Here is a 16,102-nt window from a genome sequence, read left to right as displayed (position 1 = left end):
GCACTCTAACTCCATGCAGCAGAAATCACACTTTTTCAAATTATAGTTAACCAACGGATAAAATCCAAACATATTTTAAACCCGACTTTCATGAAAAAGACAGTTTCGTTGCAAATTCCCATAAAAGTTCCAGATAATCTGATAGGCTTAAATGATTCCAAAAGCTGAACAAGAGATATGAAATAACAATGTACTCTGTTGGTCTGTGGATACACAAAAGAGTTCTGGGCCCGTATTACACAATGTGTCCTGGCGTGCAACAAGCGCGTGCGCCCACTGTGTGCTTCCCCCAGGGCACTTTGGTATTACAGAAGGGCTGCAGACGCTTGTGCAGCCCCTTCTGTAATACTGATAACACTGGCAACAGTGCTATTTTGAGAGGGTGTTCCCTTATTTCCTTGGGGGCATGGCCCAATGCAAATGAGGGAATGTCTTTGTCTCTGCACCTGCGCTGTATTATGGATTCTGGTGTGAAGGCAATAAGCCATCAGAATGAATACTGATAGATGCCACAACAATGTGGCACACTGTCAGTGTGCCCCATGAAGGAAGCCCTCTGGATGGGGGGTGGAAGGCCTATTGACTCCCCAGACATCCCCCTGTAAGCTGGTGCTGTCACTCACTGAACCCACCTACAAGGGGATCTCTCTCCCTTCTTAAAAGTGGAAGTGGGCTGCCATCTGCACTGTGAAACCAGGACCGGCTTTGAAGCAGCTGGTCCACATTTGACTTAAATTGGTATGATGGCCTCCAAGACACCAGTGGCCTAGACACTTCCCATGAGTCGAGCCTCCTCTCTCCCCTAGGCCCTGCCCCTGACGAGAGTCCATCTTATGCACTTGTCATGTGTAGGTCACAAGAAGTTCTTGACCTCCAGCTCTGAGTACAAAATCAATGTGTTGACGGAAGTGTTCCAGAAGTGGCAAACATTTACTGAGCCCTTCTAGCTAAGCATGGGCGGAAAATCCGTTACGCTCGCGGATTTTGCGGATTTTCGGTAAATTTGCAATCCGCGAGATTCGCGAATTTCCCGCAAAATCCGCAAATCCGCGAGCAGCGGATTTTATGGCTTGCTCGCACTGTTCGCGTGAGTTCGCGGCTTCCCAGTTCAACTTCGCGCCCCGCGAATAAGCGCTAAATTGCAGAAATACGATCTTAGCAAAACTGAAACTACTTACCAGGTTCAAAAGTTCAAGCTCATCATTAGTAGCCATTTCCTGTAGTGCTTCCTGAGAGGCCCCTCCAGAGTTCAGTTGCCTACTTGCAACTATTATGTGACCCTGCTCTGACCCTCAGAATAGTTACACAAAGGTCCTGAATTACAGCTAAGGCAGACAAGCAGGAGCCAGGCTGGAAGTTCAAATCCAGTGACACATTAATCAGCCCCTAATTCATGTTTGTCAGTTGGGGCAGGGCAGGTGTTGTAACTAATTTTGCAACAATGAAAGCACTTAGCAAGTGCAAAAGATCACTAATCAGGAAGCACTAAGGAAGCAGGTGCCAGCTAAAAAAATATTCTGTGACACATTAATCAGCCCCAAATTAATTCAGGTCACTTGAGGCAGGGAAGGTGTGCTTTGCTTTGCCACAATAATGTACACTGGACAACCAGAGGGTGCTGTGATGAAACATGGCATGGGTGGGCCAGAGGGTGGCATGAGTAGTCAGAGAGTGGCAGTGGTGACAGAGAGTGGCAGTGATGAAGAAGAGTGTCCCAAACAGGCTGGACACGTAGAAACAACAAGTTCGCAAAACTTGCGACCCGACAGGTAAGTTCGCGTTTGCGAAATTGTACAAAACCCTCGCGAACTGGCAGAAACCCGCGCAAACACACAAAAAAAAAATCCGCAAATTCGCGAGAATTCGCGGATTTTGCGGATTGCGAGTTCGCAAATCCGCAAAATTCGCGAACGCGAGATTCGCAAAATTCGCCCATGCTTACTTCTAGCTCTTCAATGAGCACTTACAGATGCCCTCTTAGGGGCCTGGGCCAAACCTTGCTCTGGCCCCCCCAGTCAATTGTCAAATTGCCAGATGCCACCTCCCTGTCCTAGATGACACTGCCTTTTTGTCTCAGCACCCTTCCTCTGAAGCTTGGTGGTGCAGAAGAACCCAAATACCTTTCTGACTACTTCAATTTTTCCACCAACTTGGCCCACATGTCCATGAATGGCAGCTGTCTTCTGGGCCACTAGTTCCTTGCTCTTTATGATTTGGTGGCTCAAGCCCTCCAAGGTGTCCTGGAAGACCTGTTCTAACGTAAGCCATACAGGCCTATCAGGCCAAGGTCACAATTTATTGTGACTTGGACACCACCATTTTCACGAGGGAGCCATTGGCACCAGCATTGCCATTCCCTGCCATGCCTGCCTGCGGACAGCCGTTTTTTCAGACAGCGTCCAATCGTCCCTTATGGACATGCCCTTTAATGGAATTCACCTTATAGAGACAAGGAAGATTCCGCTCTATAGCTATTCAAGGAGAACAGGGCTACATCATGCTCCTTGGGCTTATCTGCCCCGCCACGCCATTCCTTTCACAGCTTCAGCAGAGATACCCTATTAGCCTATTCAGCCCCAGCATGGTGCTCAGCAGTTTAGCGGTCCATTGCCTCCATAGTCAGGATCATTGAACCACTCAGCCACTGCTCTTTCCCCACCTCTGGCAGTCCCAGCTGCTCTTTCTCCACTTCTGGCAGTCCCAGCTGCCAAATCCCTTTAGCATGCCCTTAGTGGAGCACAGCCACCCGGCTGGAGGCAGAATCGGACAATTCTTGCTGAGTTGGCATATCATAATATCGGCATAAAGTCAGAACGTGCTACACCTTGCCCTTCATTACCACTACATAACAACCATGGTGGTGGTAGCAGTACAGCTTTAGAGGTCAGGGGGTTCCAGTCTTCCCCTACCTCAATGACTTACTGTTGAAAGTGTTCTTGTCCAAAGCGGTCTTCAACCTCCTCCAGACAAAGTAAAAACATCTGGCAACTTTGGTGATCACTGCCGATGTGCCTAAGTCACATCTGACTCACTCTCAGATGTTCCGCTTCAATGGAGCCATTCTGGACATGGTTTGGTTTTGTGCCTTTTCGTCGGTAAGGGGAGTCCTGGATGTTGAGGCTAGGATTCTGATCTTTCAAAGTCTGTGAGGTTGACTCTGAGGCTACTAGTCCTGATGGTGGCATACTGCTGGTCGAGCATGCCTGATGGCGCATGTGGGCTCTAAATTGGGATCTGAAGTCTAAGTGGGCCGAACATTAAAGGAACCTCTCTGACCACGTAAAGATTTCCTAGGAATCAGCTAAAGATCTGCAGTGGTGGTTACTGGTCCACAATTGGTCCAGCACCAAACCCCTCTCCCTGCCCCACCGTGAGTTGACAGTGGTGATTGATGCAACCCTTCTGGATTGGGGGGGCCATCTGGGAGAGGTGCCGATCAAAGGCCTTTGGTCTTTGGCGGAGGCCCAGCTCCATATCAACCTCCTGGAGCTAAGGGACATCCACATGGCATTGAAAGTCTTCTTTCTGTCCATCAAATGGAGACAGGCACAGGTGCTTACAGGCAGCACCACTGTCATGTGGTACTGCAACAAGCAGGGTGGTGTGGTGCCCTGGACTCTTTGGCCGGAGTCACTATGCCTGGACCATCAAGGTTTTTTCCTTGTGGCAAACCACCAGGCAGAATCTTTGAATGCCATAGGGGACAAGCTCAGCTGTTGATGCCTAGTGCATCATCAGTGGCAGTTACATCCGAAGGTTGCGAGAACTAGGAGAACCTTGGTGCGATCTATTTGCCATTGTAGAGAACACGCAATGTCAGCAGTTCTGTACCCTAGAGTTGAAAAGCCATCTCTCACTATGAGATGAATTCTGTCTAGAGGTGAATTCAGGACTCCTGTACACCTTACCGCCGATACCTCTTGTGGTCCGAGATCAGAACGAACCAGGCCCAAGTCAACCTAGTGGACCAGGATTGGGCACTGAGGGTATGGTATCCAGAGATCTTGGGCTTGAGCATCTGTCCTCCAATCAGGTTGCCTCTCCGGGACGGAGCAGCAGCGGGGCAGGGTTCTGCACCTGGCCTTCGCAATCTCCACCTTTGTGCTTGGAGATTGAGTGGAGACAGCTGAACTTTTTCAACCTTCCTCTGGAGGTTGTTGATGTCATCTTGGCAGCCAGGTGTACCTCAACAAAAATTGTATTTGTCTATTATTGTGCCTCATTTGCCGTTTGGTGCAGCACAAGCAAGAATGACCCCCTCCAGCTCAAGTTATCTGAAGTTCTGTTTGTCACTCGCCCAGCAATGCTTTCCATTGGGCACAGTTATGGGATATCTTTTGGCTCTTTCGGCCTTTTTGCGGTTGCGAGACCAGCCCTAATTTTTAAAATCACTAATTGTGATGCATTTTTTGATAGGTCTTCTACACTTGTTTCCTCCCTCTCCTGTTATAATGTCACAATGGGATCTTAACTTAGTCCTCACATATTTTGCGTGTACTTCCTTTAAGCCACTTCACAGCTGTCCTTTGTGACTTCTAAACCACAAGACGGTGATCCTTGTCCCCATAACGTCGGTGCTGCAAGTGAGCAAGCTGAAGGATCCCTATACTATCTTTTTCCCAGACAAGCTGGCTCTGCAGGCGCCTGCATCCTTATTCCCTGAGGTATATTGCCTAAAGTTGTGATGCCATTCCACGTTGGCCAAACCATTGCCCTGCTGGCATTCTATGCTCTGCCTCACCCCTCTAAGGAACACCATAGACTCCATCGCTTGGACCCCAAATGAGTGCTGAGCCTTTACATCAACTGCACCAAAGGACACTGGATGAGTTTCACTGGGGCAGAAAAAGGTAAAATTGTCCAGAAGAAGACCATCTCTTGTTGAAACATGCTCTGCATCAAGATCTGCTATGCAGTGGCCAAAAAGCAGCCTCCAGAAGGCCTGCAGGCTCTGTCTGCCAGGCCAAAATGCTACCACTGTGTTGGCAAGCAGAGTTTATGTTCTGGAAAACTGTCAGGTAGCTATGTGGGTGTCTCTGAATAAGTCACAAAACACTACTATCTGGACAGCCAGATTCTTCGAGAGGGGCATTGTGCCTGATCAGGACTACAGAAACATTTTGGTCTGAGCCAATTCACAGACTCACCTCCTAATCGGTACTGCTCTGGTATCTATTCAAAAGTTGAGAAATCAGTGTTTAGAAGTCTCTATTAAATAGACAAGTTACTTACCTTTGGTAACGTTCATTCTGGAAGAGACTCTATTTAGCTGCAGATTACTCACCGACTCTCATCCTCTGTGAATTAGGATTTCAAGTCTAGGAAACTGCAAAATGGTCAAAGGTTTTGCGTCTCAGGGCACCGACAGCCTCAAAACCAACTGACATCAACGCATGGGAGTGGTACCTATATGGACCCTACATGTCCTTTCCGGAGCAGAACGGTGCCAGTATGGAGATGTCTGGGAAATGTGAGTAATCTACGATTAGAGAGTCTCTACCAGTATGAATGTTATCGAAGTTAAGTAACTTGTTCATCAGTGCTCTATAATAAGTGAGGCAACAATAGGGTGGAATGGATCCCATCAGGTCCAACTGTTAAACTAGCTTTCAATCTTAAAATTGCTTTCATAATTCTTGGAACCAATACTGGCAATGAAAAATGTTCTAAAGAAATGGAATTCACCAACCTGCAGGGGAGGTTGGGGTCCATCATATCAACTGGTCAACTACTTCACCCAATCTGTTCCCGATCCTCAATTCCCCACTCCATGTGATTAGATTCGGTTGCTATTAATTGCCACAATATCTTCACATTTTGGTATTATTCCCCTTGTACATTTTCTTTCAATTTCTGTCAGTCTGGGTATTGTTTAGTTCTTTAAAAACTCTTAGGTGAAATTTGGCATCAACTGGAACAGATGTTTATTGCATAAGAGAACAAACATTTCTAATGTAAGTTTGTTGGAACACGGCACTTCAAAACCACAAAAGATATCTGTTTGAAAGAGGACAAAACTGAAAGGGAAAACTCTGAAGAAAACAAGTGGCTGACTAAATAAGATGCATTTACACTTTAACGATGTTGCTTACAAATAGGTAAAGAGATGCAAAGAAAGATATTACGATAGAGTAATGTATTAAAATTGCATTCACAATTTTGTGGGAATCTTCTAAACCAGAATTCTACATAAACTTGGAATACCTGAAACACTGTTTGTAAACTTTTACTCACCCACCTTCTTCCGAACCAGTGACATTACACCAATCCTGGTGAGCACATGCTGCCGAGATAGACCTTCCCTTGGAACTCCATCTGCGAATGTTTCTGCTCCATCCGCGCCAGGTTCACATAGATGTCTCATAAACAAAGACACGTAGGCCCTGGAAATTAAATAAATGGCATATAAGCAATAATGATATAGGGACTCATTTATGAGCTTGTGACGCAGTGCAGTGCAGCAAGTCAACTTGCTGTACTGCGTCTCAGGGAAAGGACAGGAATGAGCCATATTTAACACAATATGGCACATTTTTGTTCTTTCCTATGTGCACTTTTGGAAGTTCAGAGCCAATGCAGGCACCCTTGCACCATGGTGCAAGGGTACATGTGTTGCATGCAGGATTGGCTTTGTGCAGGAAGGGGCACGTCCATGCACAAAAACAATCCTGGGAAGAATATCCCTCTTTTTATGTGTGCTGCAGATTCAGGACCAACTGTTAAACTAGCTTTCAATCCTAAAGTTGATTTCATAATTCTTGGAACAAATACTGAAGCAATAAAATAAATGTTATAAAAAAAATGGAATTCACTAACGTGCAGGTGAGGTTGGGGTTGCCGCACACAAAGAAAGAGGAAGAAACAAGGAGAAATAGAGATATGTCTCCTCGTTGCGCCTCAGCTGGAAAGTTGTAAGATTTTTGTGCATCCCCAGGATTACCTGTTCTAGTAAATCTGGGGCTGCATCAAAATCCATGGGAGTTGCACGGGGATACTGACTAAACACCCATGGAAAGCCTTCCCAGGGCAGAGAAATGCCATGGGGCTTTGGAGATTATAACATTTATTTTCATATTACTCTAGTACAATTCATGCCTCTATTATTCAGAATTAATTGGTAGTACATGCTGTCCATTATTTTATATGTGTGAGTGTTGCAGAACCAGTGGTTGGCCCTGGGTAATACTGGATGTAGTACTGTTTTTTTGTTTTTAGTAGTGACTTACACTCAGTGTTTGTGAATACCGAAAAGTAGTAAACTTACATAAAAGTGCAAACATAATCAAAAGTGTAAGTTACCTTTGTGAATCAGGCCCATGGTAGTATAATTAAGGTTCTTGGTTTTCCACTTTAACATATTATTGCAAATAAATACAGACCGAAAAATATTTTTCCTTTGTCTGTATTGATGAATAGAAACTGAAAATGCTGTTAAATATGTTTATCTTTGCTGCTATGTGGGAGGAGAAGGTGAGCCAGTCCGAGCACAGGCGGGGAGAGGGCTTATTGGATTTCATCTGAGCCCATAACAAAGGTCGACGTTAAGGGGCCATCGGGTCTCTTTTTGTTTAAGTATACTTAGTGGGAGCTATGAGGGAGGGTGGGAGATGCACACGTAAAACCAATTGAGGAAAAACAAATACACACAGCTTATCACTTCACAGGTACTTAAGAGAGGCATGCCACTGCAGGAATGTTAGATGTGTTGGTCTGGAATGTATGACGTTACACCGCAAGAAATACCATGCGGTTGGTTACAACGCGGTCATTACAATGACCGCATTGTTACCATGCTTGGCTTTACATCGCAAGGCATTTCTATGACTTGCGCTAGATGGAGCGCTGGAGTTAGGAATAGTATAAATTACTATTTCTACTCCAGTTAGCGCAACAGTAGGGAATGTGTTGGACTTTAAATCCAACACATTTCCTGGTGTTGCACGGGACCTAGCGCAAGTCATAGAAACGTCTTGCGATGTAAAGCCACGCGTGGTAACAACGCGGTCGTTGTAACAACCGTTTTGTTACCTACCTGCGTGGTACCAACAGCATTGTAAACACTGTTTCCCATTGGTCTGTCCCAGTATTTACACAAATAACAAATTAAATACCACAATTTTGTTTTATTTCCTTTATAGCACTACTCAACCCAATGTGGGGTGTCCAAGCGCTTTACATCATACATTATCACATGTGTGTAAATCAATGTGTACGATGTGTTACATAAGACAGTGAGGGTTACAAGGTCCTTCAGAGCTCACTGTGCTTTATTAGAAGGATTGTAATTATTAACTGCAAGTCGCAAAAGGGTCTCTTTGTTAAAAGCAGTAACCCATTTACCCATCTACATAAATCTATCTAAACCTATAACAACTAAGCGCGCATGTCCTATTTAAAAAAAAGTGAAAAAATACTAGCTGTAGCGTCTTTGGTTGCTTGGGACAGAATAAAATGTGGATAGCTAGAGTTAAAATAAATACCATAAAACTGGGAACCCTAGTTATAATATATGTATTGCACATTTATTACCCCATGCCCCACCACTCAGCTTCACTAATTTTCATTGGTGACAAGGGGACAGGGGCATGCATGCTGCTTGGCAGCACACATGCATAAACTTGAGTTAAAGAGTGAGATAGCTGCAATCACTGCCTTTTGATTAGCTTGAAACAGGCCCAGTGCCAGAGACTGCATACCCCCACCTAAGATGCCATGGATCCACCCAACAGGAACATCAGGCATCCTTTAAAAAAATGGTCTGCCTCCACCTGCACCAACCACTGGTGCACTTATAAGAGCTGAGTGGGAGTCACACAGGCATGGAAAGTCTGTGGCAAGCAGTCACAAGTCAAGGAAGGGTTGTAGCTACCATTCTCCCTGCTCATCTGTGTGCTATTCATCATCTTTTTGCATCATGAATTGCTTAGGTGCACTTCCTCTAGAAGAAGCATCAACATATTCCGAGGTTTTCTTACCCACCACCCAGCACTGCCTATCCTGACCAGGCAGTAAAACAGGCTGTGATTCAAGTGAGAGGGTGTACAAGGGACTGGGTAGGGTAGCAGGGCCAAAGAGAAAAGAGAATGGTAGCAGCATGAGAAGTTCATGGTGGCTGTTGTCTGTGAAGAGTTGCTGACCCGGTGCACCGTACTTTCTCTGTCAAAGTACTGCCCTTTGCCTCTCATACTCTATCCATTTGTTACTCAGATTTCACAGAGAAGAATTCTTTGTTAAAGCTTTAAGTTAGTCTGCAACTACTATGAACACTTCTCTACATATTGCACTGATCCTCTGCCTAATACTACATTTAAAAGTCACACATTACATGGTCCTCTAAATATGTGGGTGCTGCCTACTGGAGATTATGGTGCACCTCTACAAAATTCAAAATAACATGGCACCCTATCAATTCCAAGCCCGATCTGCCAAGCTGGGTCCTCCCAGAATGTTTTGTATAACGTAAAAGTGTTGTTTCATGTGTAGAACGTTGCATTAGAATAAACGTGCCGTATTAAGAGTTGCATATAATGAGACAAAAGTAATGCTTTAACATGAGAAGGGCTTACGATTAGAATCAAAATGAATTAATGCTTTTATGATGATTTTGAATATGTTGTTTATGTTATAGAATTAGAGAAGCATTTAAAACGTGTAAAGGCCTGGGACATGAAGAAGCCAGTAGAGGCTTAACTGTAGAATGATCCATTGTTTAGAAGTTAGGTTGGTAGGAGTGAGAGCGAAAGGAGTCGACTGGAATGTGAATATGTAACATTTGGCGGAGAAGATGCCTGGGACTCAAGGACACAGCAACGGTTTTTGGACAAAGATGGAGCCAGACAGAGAAAATCCACAAGCTAATACCTGCCTCAAGGGGTGTAACGGTGGCGTGTCTATTGTATTTGGGATTTTGTATTAGGGACAGTACCCTGAGGGTGGAGAGCAGAAAAAGTCTTGGTAGAGTAGGATGTAGGCAGACTTAGAGTAAACTGAAGGGAGACACGCAGGAGAGGGTTGTAGGAAGGAGCATCTTAGAACGAGCTCTGTAGTTTACGCTACTTGCCTATGGAAAGTGAGTGTACTTCTTAGGAAGTCTTTACTGCTGACATCTCTTACTCTTGCCTGGGAGGGATGTTAAGTAGGGATGTCACCTTAGAGTAAGCGTAGAGATAGACTAACCATTTTCTTTTCCTTTTTGTAAATGCAGACCAGACTTCAAGCAGGGACTGTCATTGTGTGTCTAATGCTTCTTGAACTTACATTGGTGTTCATTTTGAGTTGTCTGAGACTCTTGCATAGGATTATGTTTGTAATAGTGCCAGTTTACTTTCTGAACCTTTTGCTGAGGTGCCTGTATGTTCAGTTATTTTTGTCTTTGTTATAAATTCTTAAATTTCAGTCTGTAGTCAGTGGTTCTTCAGATTTGATTTGATTGATTATCTGCAAAGCTGTTTAAAGTTATGAAATTTGAAATCTTCACTCTACACTTCTTAGCAGACAAAAAGGTCTAGTCAACCTGGGATTTTAGGGATTTTGATGGAAGAAATTTTAGATGAGAATCCCAGCTTCACCAGAATGTTCCCACTGGAGCAGAGTAAAGGCTGATTTGCGAATGGCTTGGTCCACACTGAGGTGGCATGGGGTGGAAAATAATGATGGACTGGGATGCGGCCCCCCGTAATTACCAGTGGGTGAGATTATTTCAAGCATTCCATCCATCCATCACTTTTTTGTATGCTTCAGTTTTGCAAGAACATATACTGACTTCAGTGGGGTCCTATGGACTCATGTTATGGTTATGTTTGTTTCTTTGATGATATGCATTATGGGTGCAGTTCTAATGTTTCTTTGGGGTGCAGTGTTTTCTATTAAGGTGACACTTCGATGACTTCATATGTGGGATGCATCAGAACATGACTGACTTATCACAAACTTTACTGAATGTTGTTTTTAATAAACTTTGCCTTTTGTGATTTAGATTTTGCGACTTGTGATTTCTAAGGCGTGTCTCACATTTATCAAGGAAAATTGAGTAATTCATGCATATTCACTTTGGTGACTGACTCCAAATGCGCAGCCTCATTACAGTATGTATAACCTATCCTATGGGCCAGGGATAACATTATCACAAATAGTTATTATCCAATCTTGAAACTTATACTTTTAAGTTTAAAAAAAAAACCTTTTTATTAAGGCTTGCAAGCAAAAAACTGCGTACATTTCAATACAAGGTCAGTATGCACAATGCAATATTTCAGACAAATTACAGCTCTGTCAACTATTCATCATTCTTGCATAATTGTGGGGGGAACAGAGGAACAAGGGGATAAGCCACTCAACAAGGGGAAGAAAGTTCCGGCCACCTCAGAGAGATTCAAACGTAGAGCACCAACATACATCTTAGCATTCATATCACATTGCACACCCCACTTAGCATCCTAAAGAAAGTGACCCGTACCCGGAGGGGCCGCTGTCTAGTCATTTTCCACCAGGCCCGTAATGGCGTCAACCTCATTCTCCCTATTCAGGGCACTCAGAAATATGGGGGACCATATATCTTGGGGTTGGACCAAGCAGGCATCACCTTCCAATAAGCAGTCAGTTGTTCCTGGTAGTAGGCCACAATTGGAGCCACCCAGCTCTCCAAGGCATTGGGTGCCGATCCCAATACATCGCAACCTAGCGCTTAGCTTGCAAAAGCAGGATTTGAAGGACTGGGTTCTTTAAGACCCAGCGGTGCCAGGGCACAACACCTGAAACCTTCGTGGGTAACCTGCTCCGGCGTACGAATCACAGAGACACGGGACACTTCCTTGGACGTCAAAGATTCAAGGTTTATTTGCTGCAGGGAACACAGAAGTCACGACAAGTACACCACGTGCAACTTGGGGAGACTGCTTCAAATTGGTTCTGTGAATCGCTCCTTTTATACAGTTTTTACCCATAGGACAACATGGTACACAAAAGTTTACAACCCAGTTCCCACCATTATCCCCCAGAGGGGTCGCTTTGGTCACTTTGAAACACATGAGGTCCGGAACATAAGTGCGGAAACATTTGGCGGTTCCCAACTGTAAAAACCCATCTTCCCAACATTAGCGAATTCCAATCAGCAGTAAAACAGATCGAAATAGGAACAAAGACAGGTGCAGAGGAAGACGGAGACAGTGGGGAGATCGGAAAGGGTGTAAAAGGGGAGGTATCGGAAAACACGAGATACAGGCATCAAAGGGACGTGCCTAATGAGATGCACGGCTGAGACAATAAGTCCGTGCGGCAAGATGAGCCTCGAGCGGCGCCATCTGCCTTACAGTAGCAACCCCCTCGTCATAAAGACACTTGCAAAGAACATGTGTCTTCGGCAAATATCTTGGGAGTCCCAGGGTCGCGAAGCGGACAGCGTCCATTCGCTGGCTACTTGAGGGCAAGAGACAAAATGGATGCCGTATCTAAGATGGAACCCGTGGGTACAGATGAAAAACCCACATAACAAACGAACGGTTTAAGTTAGCACAGTGAAACTGTGCACACTTACTAAACTCGTCATTTGCGGTTCATAGATACCAGACTCGACTATATTCGTGCGAGTCGAAAACATCACTTACAATTGTCACGGAACCTCAGACGCTCCTTTTGCCCTCATGTAGGCAAGCACTAGTCGGAATCATATTCGATATTCATCAAACCATCGAGATGTTGTTGTAGCATAGCTCTGTCCAATCGAGTCCCCTTGGTAACAGGTGGTTGTCTTATACACGTTGTAGCACAGAGGCCACATAAGGCAGGACCACACTGTACACAAAGGCAACACGTGAACAGGAACACCACAACGACTCCAATGATCATCAGAATCTTCCAACCCCAAGTCGACATCAGGCCCCAAAACCAACCAAGTAGCGTCCAATCCCCTACATCCACGTGTATGGATTCGGAGATCTTATGCAACCTCGAGATGGCTTGATAGACAGTAGGAGCATTATCTGGAATGAAAATGCAGCAGCTCGAATGGATCACCTTACATACCCCACCTCGATCTGCTAAGATGACATCTAAAACCATACGGTTTTGTAACGTCATAAGTCTCTCCGCCTGAAGTTCTGTGGTGATATTACCAAGGGCACTGGCAGTAATATTAGCTGTCGATTCCACCACTCGGGTCAACTGTCTCAGGTTCCTACTATTAACCATAGGTCCCCAAAACGGGAGGAAACCCTTGAAAAAGTCTCCTGCCTCTTGACCGGCAGTATCCTCTTCGCTAATTACGCCTCGTACAACTCTAGTCTTATGATAATCAGCATCTACGGTAAACGTCGGAGGCAACAGATTTGCAATGAAACAGGAGCCCATGAAGTCAGCGGGCAGCCATGTGTATGCACGATCATAGCAGATAAAGTATGTACCCTTGGCAGCCAGAAACACAGGGGACGAGGACATCGGCAGAATGTAATTTTCAGTGCAAGCACTTGCTCCAAGTCGGGCTTGCGATCGTCGGCCACGACCCATGAGACAAAAATTACCAGTGTGGGGTACGACCCATATCGGAGGCGAGCTTTTAAGCTGCTTTTCGCTAGTGAACGCACTATATTCACCTCTACTTAGGACCCTATAGGCTTGTATCTCTTCTTCGGGAATGAGCGAAGGATCATAGATATCACTATCTAAATCCTCTATTGCTATCGACAAAGGTTTTTGATACGAGGTAGGACCAGAGTAGGGGGAACGTGGTTCTCGAATGGGGTGGAAACCCAGTGCGCTTCGAAACATTGTTTGAAATGCTCGAGCTGACCCTTGGGAACTATACGGTAACACCAGATATGGAATTCCCTTATCCGTAGTATGTGGCATCAACCCACACACCCAACAATTAGTAGTGTTAACCACTAACTGGTGCTGATGAAGGAGCTGGATAAAGGAATTGTTGCGGAATTCTACACGTCTAGCCTGCTCGTGTTCGGGTAACATATGAAAGGAATGAGGAGAAGCAGTAGAGGTAAGATTAGGGTCAGGAGTAGGAGTAGGTGTAGCAGGTAAGAAGTAAGCCATCGTGTAATACACCCCACCCGCCAATAATGCAGAAGCAGTCAAAAACAATACAAACAGTTGGAATATAAAACATTTGGTACGACTGAGTTGCTGCAGCTTGAATCTGTGAACTTGAGCTCCCTCCAAATCATTCAGCTTCGAGAATGCCATTCCCTACGACCGTCCGCAACGTTTCTTGACGCACTTCGTTCTGTGTAGCAATAGTCAATCCCTAGGAGTTCCCAGGAACCGACGGCCTTTAACCTAGCGTCAAGACCTACTATCCAGAAGGAAGTACGCGCGCGGCCCTACGGCCTTCAATGCACAATATATATATGTATGCAAAAACAAAGTCTCTCAGCTGTGGAAGCAAAAAGTACAAGGAATGAAGCTCAATATATATACAGAGATATTTACAGTAATACGAAGGTTCAAAACTGATCACGGAAAACGGGGTAATGCAATCGTCAATACAGCAAAGCAGGATCTTTTATTTGTCCTTAGTGCGAGATCGCAAAAAGTATCGGGTTTTCCCAGGACGTGTCTGCTCGTCAAACAAAGGATCCGTTGAAGAGACAGCGTCCTGCTGATCAGTTGAGTGTTCTGGTCTTGAGTCTTTTGATGCTAATTGTTCAACAGTGTCTGTCTGCTGCGCTGAGGATTCTCCAACAAGCTGTGCGTCGCTAAAAGGCACAAACGCCGGCAAGGTTTCTGTTTCAGATGATGCAATGCCTCTCCTTACCCACGGGTCTGCCGGCAAAGGAATGGGGACTCTTTTGGTGTGGGTGGCATGCACCCAATTCTTACGTCCCTCGAGACGAACGGCAGTCCTCGTGGCCAGGAGCACTTGGTAGGGTCCGGTAAACCTCGGGTCCAGGTTGTTCTTGCGTGAAAAGTTTCTCGTCACCACCCAGTCTCCGGGCTGGAGCTGGTGGCCTGGACCCTCCGTCTGCATCGGCAATGCGTCGTAAGCCTGTTGGTGAATTAACCTCAGTTTAGCAGTCAAGTCATGTAGATAATCGATCAACATTGGGTACTCAAGATCGGAGAACATTCCTGGCCTAGGAACCCCCCACACATTCGCAGGACGGCCGAACACTATTTCATAGGGACTAAGCCCTACTCGGGAGTGTACAGTCGCCCTAGTTGACAGTAATGCTAAAGGTAAAGCGTCAGGCCACGAAAGACCAGTCGTAGCCTGAATCTTCGCTAGCTTTAGTTTAAGGGTGCCGTTGTACCCTTCAACCAATCCAGCTGACTGGGGATGATTGGCGCTGTGGAATTTCTGATTAATTCCAAGGCCCTTACACACACTCTTCATCACCCTTCCAACAAACTCACTTCCGTTGTCTGACCACACGACTCTAGGCATTCCATACCGAGGAAAATATTCCTTCAGTAGGATTTTCGCAGTAGACAAAGCAGTATTGTCTTTGAGAGGATAGGCCTCAATCCATCGGGAGAATGCGCAAACCACAACTAAAACGTATTTCAGGTTGTTGCATCTCTCCATATGGATGAAGTCCAATTGAATCACCTCAAAGGGATATGAAGGGGGAGCAAAACTGCCGGGAGGAGTTGGGGTTCCTTTGCCAGGATTGTACATCATACACACCATACAATTCTTCACCAAACGTTCAGCACATTTCGTAATGCCATCATTCTTCCACACCGGAGACAACAATTTACAAATACCTTTCACGCTAATATGTGCTAACCCATGCGCCATTGTCACAACGGCCAGCACATACGCATCAGGCAACAACCATCTTTTCTGATCCGACAAATCAATCCAACAACCATTCGCATCCAATTTTCCCGTGCTTTCTTTCCACTTTGTCCTTTCAGTCTCGGTGGCCTCATTCTGAATTTCTTTCACACTTTCGATAGTGTCCTCACACATGCTCGATTCTGCAGGCCACCTAACCGAACTCGTCACATACATCCGAGTGCTAAGGTTCCGGGCAGTCTCCTTAGCAATCTCATCCGCAAACGCATTACCACGACCAACATCATCCGTCACCTTACGATGCGCACTACATTTAACAATCGCAACTTGCGTAGGCAGCGTCAATGCATCCAA

General features: G+C 45.3%; 1 protein-coding gene across 1 annotated transcript in view; it reads right to left on the bottom strand.

Moving 5' to 3' along the window:
- The window catches only part of CHD5 (chromodomain helicase DNA binding protein 5), a 1,029,381-nt gene that overhangs the window by 259,915 nt on the left and 753,364 nt on the right, over nt 1-16,102 (bottom strand). Inside the window, exon 30 of the mRNA XM_086921723.1 lies at nt 6,239-6,383. Coding sequence (XP_086777849.1) covers nt 6,239-6,383 — 145 coding nt within the window. The remainder of the gene's footprint in view (nt 1-6,238; nt 6,384-16,102) is intronic.

This window comes from Lissotriton vulgaris, chromosome 5 (assembly GCF_964263255.1).
Source record: "Lissotriton vulgaris chromosome 5, aLisVul1.2, whole genome shotgun sequence".
Taxonomy (NCBI): domain Eukaryota; kingdom Metazoa; phylum Chordata; class Amphibia; order Caudata; family Salamandridae; genus Lissotriton; species Lissotriton vulgaris.
The sequence above is the reverse complement of the archived record's forward strand: the minus strand, read 5'-3'. Positions and strand labels throughout refer to the sequence as shown.